We start from the raw sequence: 13,919 nt of genomic DNA, 5'->3' as shown, positions 1-13,919 counted from the left end.
ACCATCACAACTCACACACATTACACGTTACTAAAGCATTGCCATAAGGAAGCACACAGTAATTGAGTCACAGATTCCTACCACAGGGTCCGGGCTCGGCCGGCTTGTTGTTCTCCCACAGAGTCTGCAGAGAGGTCAGCCTGTCCGGAGGCTCCATGGTGAGCTTCTTCATAACTTTACTGAGAAGAGAAGAGAGATTAAACCGAATTTAGCCATCCCATTTTTACATTTCAACAAATATTAATGCTGGTGAAATGTTCAAAAGCTCTTAATCCCTTTAAAAGCAATTTCAGGCTACTTTCTCACAGTCTTACTCGAAACAGGCATTTTGAAAGCAAACGTGCTGAGTACTCCAATTAACTAGACCACACAATTAATGTAAAATAAAATCATATCAAATATGACGCTCCAAAATACAAACATCAGCCTCAAGCTAAAGTCAAACACCTTCTTCTGTTCGCAAGACCAGGTTATAAAAGTTTATGGTTTTACATCTGTGACCATTTCTGCATTTATATTCATGCTTCCTGTTCACAAGATAACTTATTAAATAAAGTTCACATCCACATAACACTAGATGCATGTCTTTTTGGACATACAGTACATACGCTGAGACTGAACCACAGCAACATTTAGAGTGAAATGTTTCCGTCTGTTGCACCAGGTTTAACTCCAGGAGCGTTTTTAGGAAATATTTAGAAAAACCACAAAGTATAACATGCAAAACCTAAAAGTACGAGTGCACAAACTCACACGAATCTCTAACCATGACTGGTGCATTGAAATACATCTAGAATAAAAACACATGAACTGTTATGCAGTACATGTTAACTCACCCAGGTGGAAGGCCGGGACATATCCTGAGCAGACAGTTTCCTATGTGAGCGACCACCTCATTGACCTCCTCTGTAGACAGCAGCTTCAGAGAGAAGGAGCCACGCTCGTACTCTATGAAAAGCTAAAAGGAGACATCATTAATTAGTGATGCACAGAGGCATGCATGGTTTCACCCGAACCTGCTTCAACCACAGTTATACTTATTTAGATCAAAGAGTTAGTCTTCCTTCTTTCTTTACCATGTTCCATCCACTGAACCATTCTGGCTTTGAAAAATAAATCTACCACTTTTTTGTCCATCTACTCCACTGATCCTACCCACTAATAATATCATTCATAAGAAATAAACCATCTCCATCTATCCACTCAACCTACATTTACATCCCACATCTTTGTCCTAAGTTAACGTAAAGATTTAATGACATTTACCAAGACTGCATAACCACATCAGCGCTCTCTCAATTATGCAAATGCTGATGTAAGGAGATACATGCCTCCTCTATAGGCCAAAATTAACATAATCCTTGCTGATGCTTATTCAACATGGGAGACCATCAGTCAAGATATTAAAAGGACTGACATCTCTCCAGAAGAGCGGGAGAGAGGTTCAGCTGCAGGAGCGCTGCGGTAAGTGACGGATTATCATATTTTGTAGGTAGATCCTGCTGACTGACAGCTGGCCAGCACTGGTTAAAAAGTCAAATGCAAGATCTTCCCAGATGGGAAACATCTTTTGTGGATACAGTCTGTCTCATACATTAATCAGTTTTATTGATTGTTCTAGCATATTTTGCTTTCCATTCTTTTAGTGTAGTTCACTGTCTGTCCACTACAGTTATTTGTACCAGCTTTGCTCTTAAAATGTAGAAGTTTGGTACCTAAATCCACTAACATCACTCCTGCTCAGGTTTCACTTAGCAAGACACTAAAGTAACTCACATTGGATATTATATATATTGTTATTTGGTATCAGTATTATGGACAATGTTTTGGTGTTCATATTGTGTACCTGTGTAGGCTTGTTACAAGCAATACCCTGGATCTCCAGGTAATTAAAGCAGTGTTCCACCTACAAAAAAAGCACAGAAATCACCATTAGAAAGCTTGCACACTGTCAGATATAGGCATGACCTGGTAACATCCTAAGCTAAAGGAATAATGCAATATTCAATGACTATCTGAGTTACTGTTTATTACAGAACATAAATTATGTTACCACACTGTCTCCGACCTACTTTGAACAAAAGGCAGCTTTTAACAACATTCAGGATAAAACATTTATTTAAAACTGCAAATGTATGTTGACATTCAGAAAATGTAAAACAGTAGTTGAATTGGCAGAAATTGAATTAATGTGCAAGTGTGGCATCCATGTGAATGTGTGAGACCATTCAGTATGTATACTTTATCTTTGAGAGTAATCGTGCCTAATAATAACATCAGCCAAGTGAAGTGACTGTCTGTCTGGGGAATGCTGTCAGTAAATATGCCTGTTCTATAATGAAACGATATGGATGCAGTTGTTTCTTCTTGCTCCTGTGCAGACTATTTCATCACTGACTCAAACATTTGCATTGTATTTCAGGGCAGCAATAGAAACATTTTTAGATAGAAATTCAAACTAAGGTTCGGTAATAAGAAACAGTCACCTAATTGTTTGAATAAATCAGTGTTTCCCCGTTATTTTCTCTCAGCAAGCTGAATTAATAAAAAATGCAGCCACTCTGGGATAAACTGTTCATTTGCTAAGCATTTGTTCTTAATTGATGGCAGATAAATACGGAGAGGACACACCTTGAGCATTATCTTTTCTCTTCAGCTTGCCTTCTGAATTGTTTGAATCTACAAGCAGTTGATTTCAGCTTTGAGCTTTGATACGAAATAGAAGTTATTGAAAAAAGCATCCCCTCCATTTCTTAATTCACATCCAAAACCCCCTTTCAAAATAAGTCAAGCTAAAAACAACAATAACAGTTTAACAGCTACACATTTTTTATTTCTGTTTAAAGAGAGAGCCTTTCAGAAGAAAAAAAAAGACTGCCTGTCTTTCCATCCCTAAAAAGGAAAGGAACAGATCTCCTTTAATGAGAGTGGGTGAATTTGTGAATACAAATGCCTCCCACTGTATACGGAGCAGACAGTTCCCTGCACTCCCTCTCCATCTCTCTCTCCTATTCTCAAACACAGACGTGGTGCCGTGCCGGAGGGCAGGCCAGCGAGCGAGGCCAGACTATTCCAGGTGGGCTCAGTGTTCCTGAGGCTTGGCTGGGAGATGAGAGGAGGGAGAGGATACAGACTGTCTGTCTACTGTCTGAATACAGTATGCAGTGTGTGTTTATTTTACAGCACTGCTTGTGGTTCCTATCTCATGGTCAGTCTACGAGAAAGAAATATACTCCACATGCGAACATGCACACACATAAGCATTCATTTTGATTTAGTTACCTACTCGTGTGGAAATGAGTCTATTAGACTAAAACACAGTTAAAAATAAATCTCATTCAGATAAAACACAAAAAGACATTTAGAATTTAGCAAGGCAAAGGGCCAAAAGAAAACGATGGATTGATTCAAAATGTGTTAATGATGTTTAAAGCAAGACTATGTAACTGCAAAGAATTTCAGTAAAGAAAAGTTGAATTTATAAAAATGAAATCACACTCATTGAGCACACAGGGGTTTAGATGTTACAGCCTTTCTTTATCTGAGAGACCATAGCTTACAGTATGGTGGCTAATGTTAGCAAGCTAAGAGAAGGTCAAATGCTTGGATATCTATGTGCCACACTATTTGGGCAAATTGTTCACACATTGTGTAATATGCTAGTAAATGATGCTGTAAATGTGTTCTAGGTCACATTGGGATGTTTTTTGTGTTACATGTTTACAGTAGAGTTAAAAAATGGCATTGCAGAATTTTTTTATTTATTTCTGACATTCAGGAATAGTACTTATTATAATAGTTAATAATCTATCAAAAGTGTATTATCTATGTTTCATAACCTACTAACCCAGGTATGATGGGAAAGTCAAGTTAACAGACCTTGCATGTCTATTCTATGTGCAGCCACCAGGTATAGTATACAAGCTGGCACAGTAGTACATTCACAAGTTCAGGACTCTACTATTATATACTGTATAATATAACTGTTTTGCTCTGTTTTAGAATACACAGTAAACAGAGTCTAAGCATAACTAAAACAGGGTCAATCAGTTCACTTTACAGAGCAAGGACTGGTATGATATTCCACTGAATTGAGCGCCAGCTAATCACAAGTGAGCACCACTGATAAATATGAAATCCAGCCAATGGCTAGACTTCACGCTGGGAGGTGTAGGGAGGAACCAAATGTTAGTGATTGCATTGTTCACTCAGTCGTTTACAGTCCGTCTGTCATTTTAACACAACCTCTTCACTTTAGTTTTTTCTGTATTTTCATGGAAAACACAGGTTAAGTATGTTCATGCATGATTTTTTATGTACAGGAATTTAACTGTAGATGTTGGGATTTATAAACATTAACCAGGACGTGAGATTTGTCAGGTTTTATGGGATGGTCTGCATTATGTTATCAATTGCTATGTAATGTTGTCTGCGTACTATATCTAAGTTATGAAAAATGTATGCCCAGCCTGATCTTTTGTTTTAAAAACTCACAAATGTCTGACATAAAGCAGAGAGAGATAAAGACGGGGTATACAGGTATGTGGAATATACAGCAACAAGAGGCTACAGAAAAAAAGAGTCAGGGGAGGGAGATGAATGAAAGAGAGAGAGAGCATGTGGGCATGTCTGGGAGGAGGCACTGACAGACTGTAAGGCCCTGCAGCCTCTCAAGAGGAGCCAACCATCAATTGGAGGTGCACAAAGGAAACCTTGGTGAGAAGTGAATGAGAGGGCTATAGGGGGAATTTCTACTACAAAGAAAGATACACAGAAAAGTGTTAAACTAAGGGTTTACTGCCACTGCAATGTGTTTACTTTAATATTAAGGCCTTGAGCTTAGGAGAACAGTACTGACGAAATCCACTCCAACGGATTGTTCTCGTGTGTGTTTAGACGCAACTCTGGGATTCCAGACAGAGCATAAACTCAAATGGTTAAAAGTATCAACAGCCATTATCATCCAAGCTTAGATTCAACAAAACTGATTTAGCAGTAAACTAGTAAACTGAATATACAGAGGATGTATACAGTCAATAGCTCGTGTGTTGGAACAATGAGCAGAGGCTAATCTTCATTTACTGTTGACTTATCTCCACTGTAATATATATATTTTACATTACAAAAATCAATACCAAGGAGAAATACTATACCAGTCAGCTTTTTTTATGGATGTTGCTGTGTGCTACAAGACACTCACACAACATTTGCATTACTGGTAATGGGAAGATCTGAAAAATAACATTTTTTTTTTATTAAAACCTTTACATTTTGGAATTGTGTTGCAGAAAACAAGCCATTTTAAACATTATATTTGTAATGGTCTTTTAAACACAGATAAAGATGAATTAATAATGTAAATAATATATTAAAGTGGATTTAAGACAGTGTAGGTTATCCCTGCTGACCTTTGGCACAGTGATAAGAGGGGGAAGAAAACCAGATAGATAAAAGGGGAAAAACACAGAGCGAGAGACAGGGATGAAGAGAAGAGGAAGTAATCTGGTTTGTTGGAAAAGCAGGAGAAAATGAGAGGGAGAAAGCTTGACGAATCGCTTAAAGAAAGAAGGAGAGCAGAGGTGATCTGATGTTGTAATCTCATCTGGCTAAGCAGAGCCAGGGAAGAAAGGGGTAGAGCTTCTTCTTTTTTCTGAACAGAGGAATTTTGCTTTTATTGTGGAAAAACAACTCAGAGACAGACATACTGTAGCTACGTCATGCCTCATCACCTTAAGTCTAATATATTCAACCTTAAAAGGGCCTCTTGCTTCTACCAAATTAAATTCACAAGATGCACCTTCAAAATGTTCCATAACAAAATGCTGCAGCAAGATAAAAGAACAACAAAGAAGTAAATAAAATTAGAGACAGACTTCTCGAACAGTACTGAAGAAGCGAGGAGCGTTGTTGAGCAGGTGTGTAATCCCTTCAACGCACAGATAGAAAACAGATGCAGAGGCAGCTAAATCAACAGATCCTGAACCTGCAGCTCATAACACTGGAAACATCTGATGTCAAGTGAAATGGGGTCAGCTTGAATATTCTTTATGGCCTCTTCTACCCCGAGTAATACCATAAATCAGTTTTCAAGCTACTAATCAATCACCTAAACTGTCCCTGAAGGCATCGTATTGACTGGAAGACAAACAGCTTTTTGAAGGGAAGTTGTTAAGTATTTCCTGGACCTGTTACAAGAGATGATGTGATGTTATCACATGGCTTTGGGAAAATACTGTGAAATGCTACTCTTTCCTACCAGGAGGACTGGTTTGCAGTCTGTTTTCATATACAGTCCCAGCGCAGTTTCCTTTTGTGAATGTGTGCTTTTGGTTTTTGTGTAAAATGATGTCGACATGATGTATGTGACATTTTATAGCTGCACTGCTGTAACTGAAGACACCATTAGAACAGTGCACAAATGAATGAGAGGTTTTACATTGTTACATAATTAAGATATATATATATAATATACTTATTTATATAAATAGTTATCAACGCAATAAACCGTATTTAATTGTGTCTTAATTTAAATTATTTGATTTCATATTCTGTTTTTGTACATATCATATTCTATTTACATGTTATTTTGTATTTTATTATATACGTTGGATTGTTGGAGGAGCTCAGGTCATAAGATTTCCATTGCCATTTCTAGACTGTAGCCTTGTGGATTTGACAATAAACCTTTGAATCTTGAAAAATATATTATGATATATTGGAAATCTTTCAAATAACTACGAAGCACATTTTCAGGGGAAATTGTTTTGTGTATAATAAACTTTTAAAACTCAAATTTCAAGTCCCTTTTTATATCCACTTATCTAGTTTGAGAAGATGTTGAAAAAGAGTTTGATAAACTATTCAAATGATGCAGTTGACCTAAAAGTGAAGACATATTTTTAAATATTTACTCATCTGACATCATGCAGTATTTTGATTTGGAATTAATTTATAGTTGCTGCTCTTACCTTTGCTGGAATGCGTGCTGTCAAGAGGTAAGCTCGGTGGGATGCAAGGGCCTGACAAGAGAGGGAGAACAGAGAGAATAATGAGTATGTAGCTGTAAACACTCTGACCAACACGCATAGGGAAATGACAAAGAGCGCAGAGTTAGCCTGTTGACTCATCCAGAAAAAAGGCTTGTGACTCCAACACATTTCAGTCAGTATGGAAAGACACAAAATACATGACAATGAAAATAAATTATGTTCTCTACTCTAAAAAACTTATAAACAGACAGTGACATTTACAGAAGTGCCTGCTCTAAAGGAAGCCATGTTGCCATTGTTTTCATTGAACCACCCCTAATGAGTTGGCAATTACAGGTCAGTATGTGTTATCTTATTTGTGTCTTTCTGTCTGCTGAGCAACCTGGGAACCGGCTGCCACTGTTACATTAATTAGAACACATGGTGAGGACTTAGCTGAAGAGGCATTACTGGAATGCATAATCTTGACCTTCCTATCCAGACGAGCAGCCTTAAAGGGCCTTACATCTGGTTCACTGAGAATGCCATTACATGTGATACTGTTAGAGATGATATGTGGTAACACTAGTCTCTGGTAGTCAGTATATTAGAAAACATTGTTGCAAATCTGCATACAAATCTATCTAATCCTTACGTATACAGTCTACGATAGAAATACAGTATTTGGTAAATATTTGCGCCCTACACAATGTGCCATTACACTGGACTTTCAAAAATGTTAACACTATCATCTACCCTCTTGACCAAAAACATCCCGGTTGTTAAAAAACGCATGGGGCACTATCATCAAAGCTAAAACCTCAATACTCTCGTACAGTAGCAAGTCATGTCTTTTATCATTTCTTTCACTCTGCACTGACAGCATACTGGAATTAAACTGTAATGTCATATGCTGTCTAAATGTCACCACTGTACGGCCCTCATGATAATCTACACCTGTTGGTTTTGTGTAAAAGTCTCAAAGGAAGTTAAAATGTCAGGGGATGAAAGAGGGAACATAAGGATGAAAGGAAGAAAAAAGAAAAGCTGGTTTAGAGGGGATAAAACATACACAAATAAGTGTGTAAGGGCAAGGAAGGGAGTAAAGGAATAAAATAGTCTGAGAGCACACCATAAGAAACAAGTTAAAGTAAAACAAAGTCCAGCATGAAGGGCAACAAGGAAAGGGAAAATAATTGAAGAGAGAAAACAGGATAAAGGAAAGTCTTGAAACTGTCACAATCTTTTTGAAGATGCAAAAAAATAAAAAAGATAGATTACTATTAGATAATCTTAAATTAAGGTCTTATTTTGATATAGGTTTGGCCATCAGTGTTCACAACATTGGATTCCCTGATCATTTAGAAAAGGTTTATTTTCAACATATATCAGAGAAAATGTCAGAATGTCACAATCTTTGGTGCAAAGATAAAAAATAAAAGTTGGAATGGCCCTAAACTGTATCATCATCTGACTCCCTATTACTTGCCCTGTTGGACCTCATTATCAATGTCACTTCAGCAATCACTTTGGTGCAATCAATGTCAACGTACTCAAAAGAAGTTCCAAAATGTAATTATATTATATTGCAGTATTGTCAACAAAGCAACAGCACAATCATATCTTTGTAAAATATATGGACTTCTGCAGTCTCTCAGAAGTTGTGGAAATAAAGAGTTTGGCTGCCTAGACATCAGAGATAGGGAACAGACATCCGTGACACAAAAAAACCCTTCTATCTTCTGTAGACAGGAGGCCTGGTTGTGTGTGTCGAACAGCAGAAAGTCATAGTTTTATTTATTTACATAAAAAAACACCAGGTTTTATCAAAGGACTTCTGAACATCAGAGGGGTTTCCCGGAGTGAAATAGCTACAGCTGCAGTCACAACAATGACCAAGAACCGCTGACTGGACCAACTGACCGCTGAGGCTTCATCTTTACTGTCCAGTCTCGAGAGGGTGGTAAATAATGACATACTTAGTCAACTATTGCATTAAAGGACATGTTTATGACTTCCTTACAAATTGAATTCAGTGCACTTAATGGCTTGTTCAACCTGTATTAATACTGATTCATGTTGGGTTTCCTTCAGTTTTTCACCCTCCCCCTGTATACGTGTATGCATGACTGCCCCTCTGCACTTTGCCAGGACCCTCTCCATCTGCTCTTTCAAATGGACACAGCCATATCACCCTCCTGTTTCATGTCAGAGTGGAGTACACATTTCAGAAACTCATGAAATAAAATGTTGAGTTTCTTAATTGAGCTTTACTAAAGCTGCCTGTTATGTTGTTAACTGGAGCTGTGCATGAACCTTGTGTTGTATAAGACTTTTGAAATATTTTTCTTAATGTTGATATCGTCCCATAAGAGAAGGGTGTTTTTCTCTCTCTCTCTGCTGTGACTTAAGTGGACTAAAAGCCTTGAGCCATCCCATCAGCAACTGATTTCTCAGCGACCATCATCCCGCCTTCAGTTCCACTCAGCCAACCAGATGGCAGCAGCATTGGAGCATGTCCACAAGACCAGAGAGCATCTGCTGTCACACTCTCTCTCTCTGTAACACACACACACACACACACACACACACACACACACACACACACACACACACACACACACACACACACACACACACACACACACACACACACACACACACACTAAAGTACCATTTGTCTCCTTGGCCAGCCACACACACACATCTAATAATAAAATACAAATTTGACACACACTTCTCTTATACACGCACAGTACACGCACAGTACACACACAGTAAACACACAGTACACACACAAACAGCAGTAGTCCTTTCATGGTATTGCCATTCCCAGATTATCTTTTTTCCTGTCAAATTGTCAACCGCACATACCCCCCCCTCAAACACACATGTGCACACTCACACACTTTGAGTTACTATGGTAACAGCTAGCCCATACTTCACACATACATTTGTGAATACATATTCACACATACACACACACACACACACACACACACACACACAGTGCTAGACCCTCACACATGAAAGAAGCTCGCTGCAGAGCCAAGTCTTGCTTGAGAATGTCAATGAGTTTTTACCCCGTAAACCAGATTCACGCTGGCCTAAAGTTAAGCTTCCTCTCTGTAGGAAGCAAAACAGAGCAGTGTTTCATCTCATTCAGCTGTGGCAGCACTGCAGGAAATCTACCCCCACCAGAAAAATGCTTTTATTCATCCATCATGTCTTGGGGTGTATTCACGCTTTATTATTTCCATCTATCACACTATTACACCACAATTTGTTTTGGTGAGAGCAATATCATTCAAAACCCTGATGGCACCAAAAAACATTATAAAAAATACTCATACTGGTTTAATTCAAGTTTTCACATTTACTGGTTCTACAGTAGTTTCATAAATGGAATTATTTGCTGATCTTGGACTGTGGACTTAACAAAACAAACAATGGTTGGCAAACTTATCTTGGGCTCTGGGAAACTGTGAGGGTCATTTCCAATCATATCTTGAAAATAAATAAAAATAGAAATAATGCAGTGAAAAAAAAACCCAGACACAATTACATTCCTCCCTACACCGCTGCTGACACAGACTCTTTATTGCATAGCTAATGCCAGTAGGTCCTGCATGCACATTTGTGTCTGTGCGCAACATGAATGAGTCATGATGTACTGGCTGCAAACCGAAACTGTCTACACAGCAGAGCAGGATGAGAGTATTTTTAGGAACAAGCAAAAAAAAGAGAGAAATAGAATGAGAAAGAGAGAGAGAGGGAGATCGGGCATTGTGGACAGCAGAGTGGACACCAGGGAAACGGAGCGTGAGAGAGTGAGAGAAGCAGAGGCGGATGAAGGGCAAAGAGTGAAATTACTTAATAGATTCTAAGTGCTGTTATGCTGATAAGGAGCCAAGATTTAAATTCAATCAGAGAAGCAGATATTTAATGAAGGGAAGTGTTTAAAAGCCGTTTCATCTTGGTTCAAACCAATTCTGCTAGGATGACCCCATCTTAGCATTTGAGAAATCAATCAGCTCACCATGCATTCATTCATCTTCTCCTGCACTTCTTTCCTCTTCCCTCCCATTATCTCTTAATGTCCTCAGCCTTCTTTAGCCCCATCCTTTTTCGCGGGATTATAAACAATCACCTTAAAAACATACTTACACTATATTATAACAGAAGGTTATAAATGGTCAAAAGGGCAATGACGTGCCTTTGTTGTTGTCTACAATGTGAGACTTTATGCTGTGGAATGTATGACTATTGGATAATCAAACCATCTCTGCACAGTAAAATCCATTCTGTGAAAGAAATGAAAGCATCAGCAGCATGAAGAAGTGAATACTGTAAAAGAGACTCACACAACATTACAGATTGTAAAGGTAACATGAAATGGTTTTCTCTCTTTTATTTCTCTTTCCATACTATATTTGTGTTACTCTTCCCTTGTTTACACAATACATAAGAATATGCATAGGCTTGTGTGGTGCGTGGGTGAACGAATTCAATTGAGGAGGCTTGTGTGTATCTTGAGACATGCAGCAGAAAAAAACAAACACACCATCCCGCTTTCATCTATGATAATCAGGGATGGTGTAACTCAGTGTAAGAGAGGAGCAAGACTCTCCAGGCTGTTTTTCAACAGGCTAACATACTGTACAGCAGCAAGTATACAAGGCAGACATACATTAGATTATCATTAGCAAGGTAGACGTATTTACAAGTCCATGCATTTGAGGTGAGATTTATGCTCATCAGGCTTTCTTTCAAACTGTATTTATTTATTGGTGTTTTTTTTTGTTTTTTTTAAATGGGACCTTCCATTCATTCTTTTTTGTTATGTTGTTTTTCGACAATGGCTTCTTGAAATTCAACATTGGGCTGCTGCAGGTGATGTTGTTCTCTCTCTATAAAGGTTTTGTTTTGGTCTCTATTTTGAAAAGTAATTTATGCTTGTCTGGTTTCTTGTCAGTTTCAGGATCCATTTCCAATTTGGTCCAACATTTTGGATGCGTAAAGACCTCTAATGTAGAGACAGTTCTTGAAAAGCCATGTATTTACAGTATATATTAAAGGTATTGTATAAAATAGTACCATATATAAGTTAGTATTTTTTCTATAAAGTCTAACATCAATAACATGTTGCATTCAGTTTTAAATAACATCTAGCAGTCTCCCAACTGTACCCTACATATGGCCATCAAATCTGTTGAATCATCCTGAGAAGGACCCTGAGCACAATTCAAAACTTTAATCCTCTTAGCCGCAGAGGAAGCATTCTCTTCTGTTTTCCCACAATATGCCTGCAGTGGGAATTAGCTCCAAAGCCAAAGAGATAATCTTAGATGATAGAGAGGCACAACTGAGAATGAACCACAATCATGCGACACAGAAGAGATCCTGGTGGGATTTCCTCTGAGGCCAACTCAATCACTATAACTCCCTTAACTCAGGCAAAGAAATAATTTGTTTTACAATACCGTACATTGATTCCCCGCTGCCAAGACTATCTGCTGACAGTGCAGCTTAGGTCTGGTCCTGTAATGTCTGCAGACTCTCACTGCGGCAAAACCACAGTATAATGCGAGTAAGTAATACTTTTTTTTTACTACAGCATGGTTCAGAAATGGAACAGCTAACATGATGTACTGTCTGGTCTTAGGATATGATAGTCTGAACCCTTCCATATCACACTACTAACCTGACACAATATCCACCAGATAGTGTGGTGGTCTGTCTGCAGTCTCCTTAAGGCCAGGCAACACACAAATACTTTTTCAATGGTTTATAGGATTTTATGAGTAGGCTATAACAAAAAAGAACAAAGAAATTGGCAGTTATTGCTATGGCACAACAATAGATTAATTATTCAACATTTTTCCAGGAACAAGACTCCTAACAGCCAAGCTGTTTTTCATTTTCTCATGATACATTCCTCTATTTTTTTCAAATAATGAATATCCCATTTTGAAGCAAACCATTCTCAGCAGTGCAAATCCTCCCCACAGCGCGCCAACAGCCATGGAGAGGTTTAAGAGAGACATCAATTCTCTTTTATCACTGCCCTGCTCATCATTTTGTGTTTTACTGCTGAGGAGATGAGCATGGCAGGGAACAAAGGGGGCTGACAGTGGTACTTCCTCAACACATCTGATTGGCCAGCCTCATCAGACCACAGCTGCAGCAAGCTGAGGCATGAATAAATGTGTGGTCTCTGATTATGTTACATTTCATGCTGTACTTTTAATTTATTTGTCATTATTGCTATAGTTCCTTGTCTTGTTTTCAGTCAGAATCAAAGTGCCAGTGAATATGCACAATGTGTTGAATAATAAATGAGACATACTGTATGTATGGCAAACCGTTACAGCAATAAAATGTGCCTTCGTTTGTGGCAGGGAAAACAAAATCCTTTTTACTGAATTGGGTCAAATCAATAACCGTTATTCATAGCATGTAACTGTATGCATTATCTCTCCATGCTGTCTGTGTATCAATGCCTCACTAACAACCCCCAAATGTGACTCACTGTGAGGCTGACCAAGCATTCAAAGGGCCGGGCAGAGGGATTAAATGATTGTGCTTTCAAATTTGGATTACAGTCGAGTTTGGCAGGACTCCCTCTAAAACTGGATGGACATCAGAATTTTTTTAAACTGGACATGGTGGGATTGATAGGGGCGTGTACCCAGAACTGAGTCAGACTGCAGGGCGTCCTAAAAGAACCCTGTGTGTGTATTTAGGTTACAGAGATAAGGACAAAATCACTAGGGTTCATTCATTCATCAGCATGCCAGCCAGACACAATGGGGAGGAGAGAGTAGTGTGTGTGTGTGTGTGTGTGTGTGTGTGTGTGTGTGTGTGTGTGTGTGTGTGTGTGTGTGTGTGTGTGTGTGTGTGTGTGTGTGTGTGTGTGTGTGTGTGTGCAGAGAGAGAGAGAGAGAGAGT

General features: G+C 38.5%; 1 protein-coding gene across 1 annotated transcript in view; it reads right to left on the bottom strand.

Annotated features, from left to right (window-relative positions):
• LOC104942112 (leucine-rich repeat-containing protein 16A) overlaps positions 1 to 13,919 on the bottom strand; it is a 55,939-nt gene that overhangs the window by 29,707 nt on the left and 12,313 nt on the right. Inside the window, exons 3-6 of the mRNA XM_010767311.1 lie at positions 6,969 to 7,019; positions 1,847 to 1,906; positions 837 to 958; positions 82 to 179 (exon numbers count right to left, since the gene is read on the bottom strand). Coding sequence (XP_010765613.1) covers positions 82 to 179; positions 837 to 958; positions 1,847 to 1,906; positions 6,969 to 7,019 — 331 coding nt within the window. The remainder of the gene's footprint in view (positions 1 to 81; positions 180 to 836; positions 959 to 1,846; positions 1,907 to 6,968; positions 7,020 to 13,919) is intronic.

Source organism: Notothenia coriiceps, unplaced genomic scaffold, assembly GCF_000735185.1.
Source record: "Notothenia coriiceps isolate Sejong01 unplaced genomic scaffold, NC01 NC01_scaffold00004107, whole genome shotgun sequence".
NCBI lineage: Eukaryota > Metazoa > Chordata > Actinopteri > Perciformes > Nototheniidae > Notothenia > Notothenia coriiceps.
The sequence above is the reverse complement of the archived record's forward strand: the minus strand, read 5'-3'. Positions and strand labels throughout refer to the sequence as shown.